General features: G+C 35.1%; 1 protein-coding gene across 1 annotated transcript in view; it reads right to left on the bottom strand.

The window, feature by feature from the left end:
• Nucleotides 1-200: 200 nt before the first annotated feature.
• The window catches only part of LOC119593781, a gene marked incomplete in the record, with an annotated part of 4,602 nt that continues 3,842 nt past the window's right edge, over nt 201-960 (bottom strand). Inside the window, 1 exon segment of the mRNA XM_037942804.1 lies at nt 201-950. Coding sequence (XP_037798732.1) covers nt 770-950 — 181 coding nt within the window.

The raw sequence follows: 960 nt of genomic DNA on the forward strand, positions 1-960 counted from the left end.
GCGTGTGTGAATGGGTGTTTTACGGTACTGTACCAATGAAACAGGAGTACTTTCAGTGTATATATTGATCAAATGCTTGTACATATACAACGAAGAAAAAAAAAGCTGGATAAACATAAAAGTTTATTCAAATATTAGTATTTTATTTGTTAAGTATTCAGAATTCGTTATCAAGGAAAACGGAGCAGATTTTCATTAAAAAAAAAAAAAAAGTTTACTAACAGCATGTATTCTATCTTCTCACGATTTACCGGAAATTTCGTAAAATTCTGCCACAGTTTTCCTTTTCTTAATGATAGCAAATGCTACTTGTGTTAAGCTATTGAGAGCAAAAATAAATTTTAAGGCTTGGTTTATATTAGAGGATTCGAAATATACGATTAGTACAGTTATACCTTAACTTATAGAAAATGGGAAATTGCCACATCTGAAAAACGGAAGGGTAAACTAATACACGATAAAGACTCAAGAGCTTCAAAACTAAAATAATGTGAAAATCAGAACTTCATAATCTACTTTGACTGAACTGTGGTCACAAGATAAGATATAAAGCCCGATTGTCGTCTGATCCTCGTTTACAAAGAATATAATGGTCTAAGTATGTTAAAATTTGAATGATGATTTATCGTGCTTATAAATAATCAAAGTGATAGCTGCGCAGCGTTAACATTCATTAGTATTTTTTTCTCTCTCTCTCATGATTAAAAAGGAACAAAAATACGAAGAAAATAGATACATCTGCAAAACCACTCAGACAGAAAGAACAAAATCACAACGGGTTATGAAAGACCTTGGCCACGAACATTGTCAAAGCCACAAGGGAGAGAGAAATGGCACTGCTCGTTGCATTGTTGCAAGGGTTGCGTCCCAGGAGAGCATCGCACCGGTCGTAGTTGCAGTAGCAGTTGGCGGAATTAGTCCTGTTCATGCAGCCTTGCGGTTCGTTGGTACTGCTGCACA

Source organism: Penaeus monodon, chromosome 32 (assembly GCF_015228065.2).
Source record: "Penaeus monodon isolate SGIC_2016 chromosome 32, NSTDA_Pmon_1, whole genome shotgun sequence".
NCBI lineage: Eukaryota > Metazoa > Arthropoda > Malacostraca > Decapoda > Penaeidae > Penaeus > Penaeus monodon.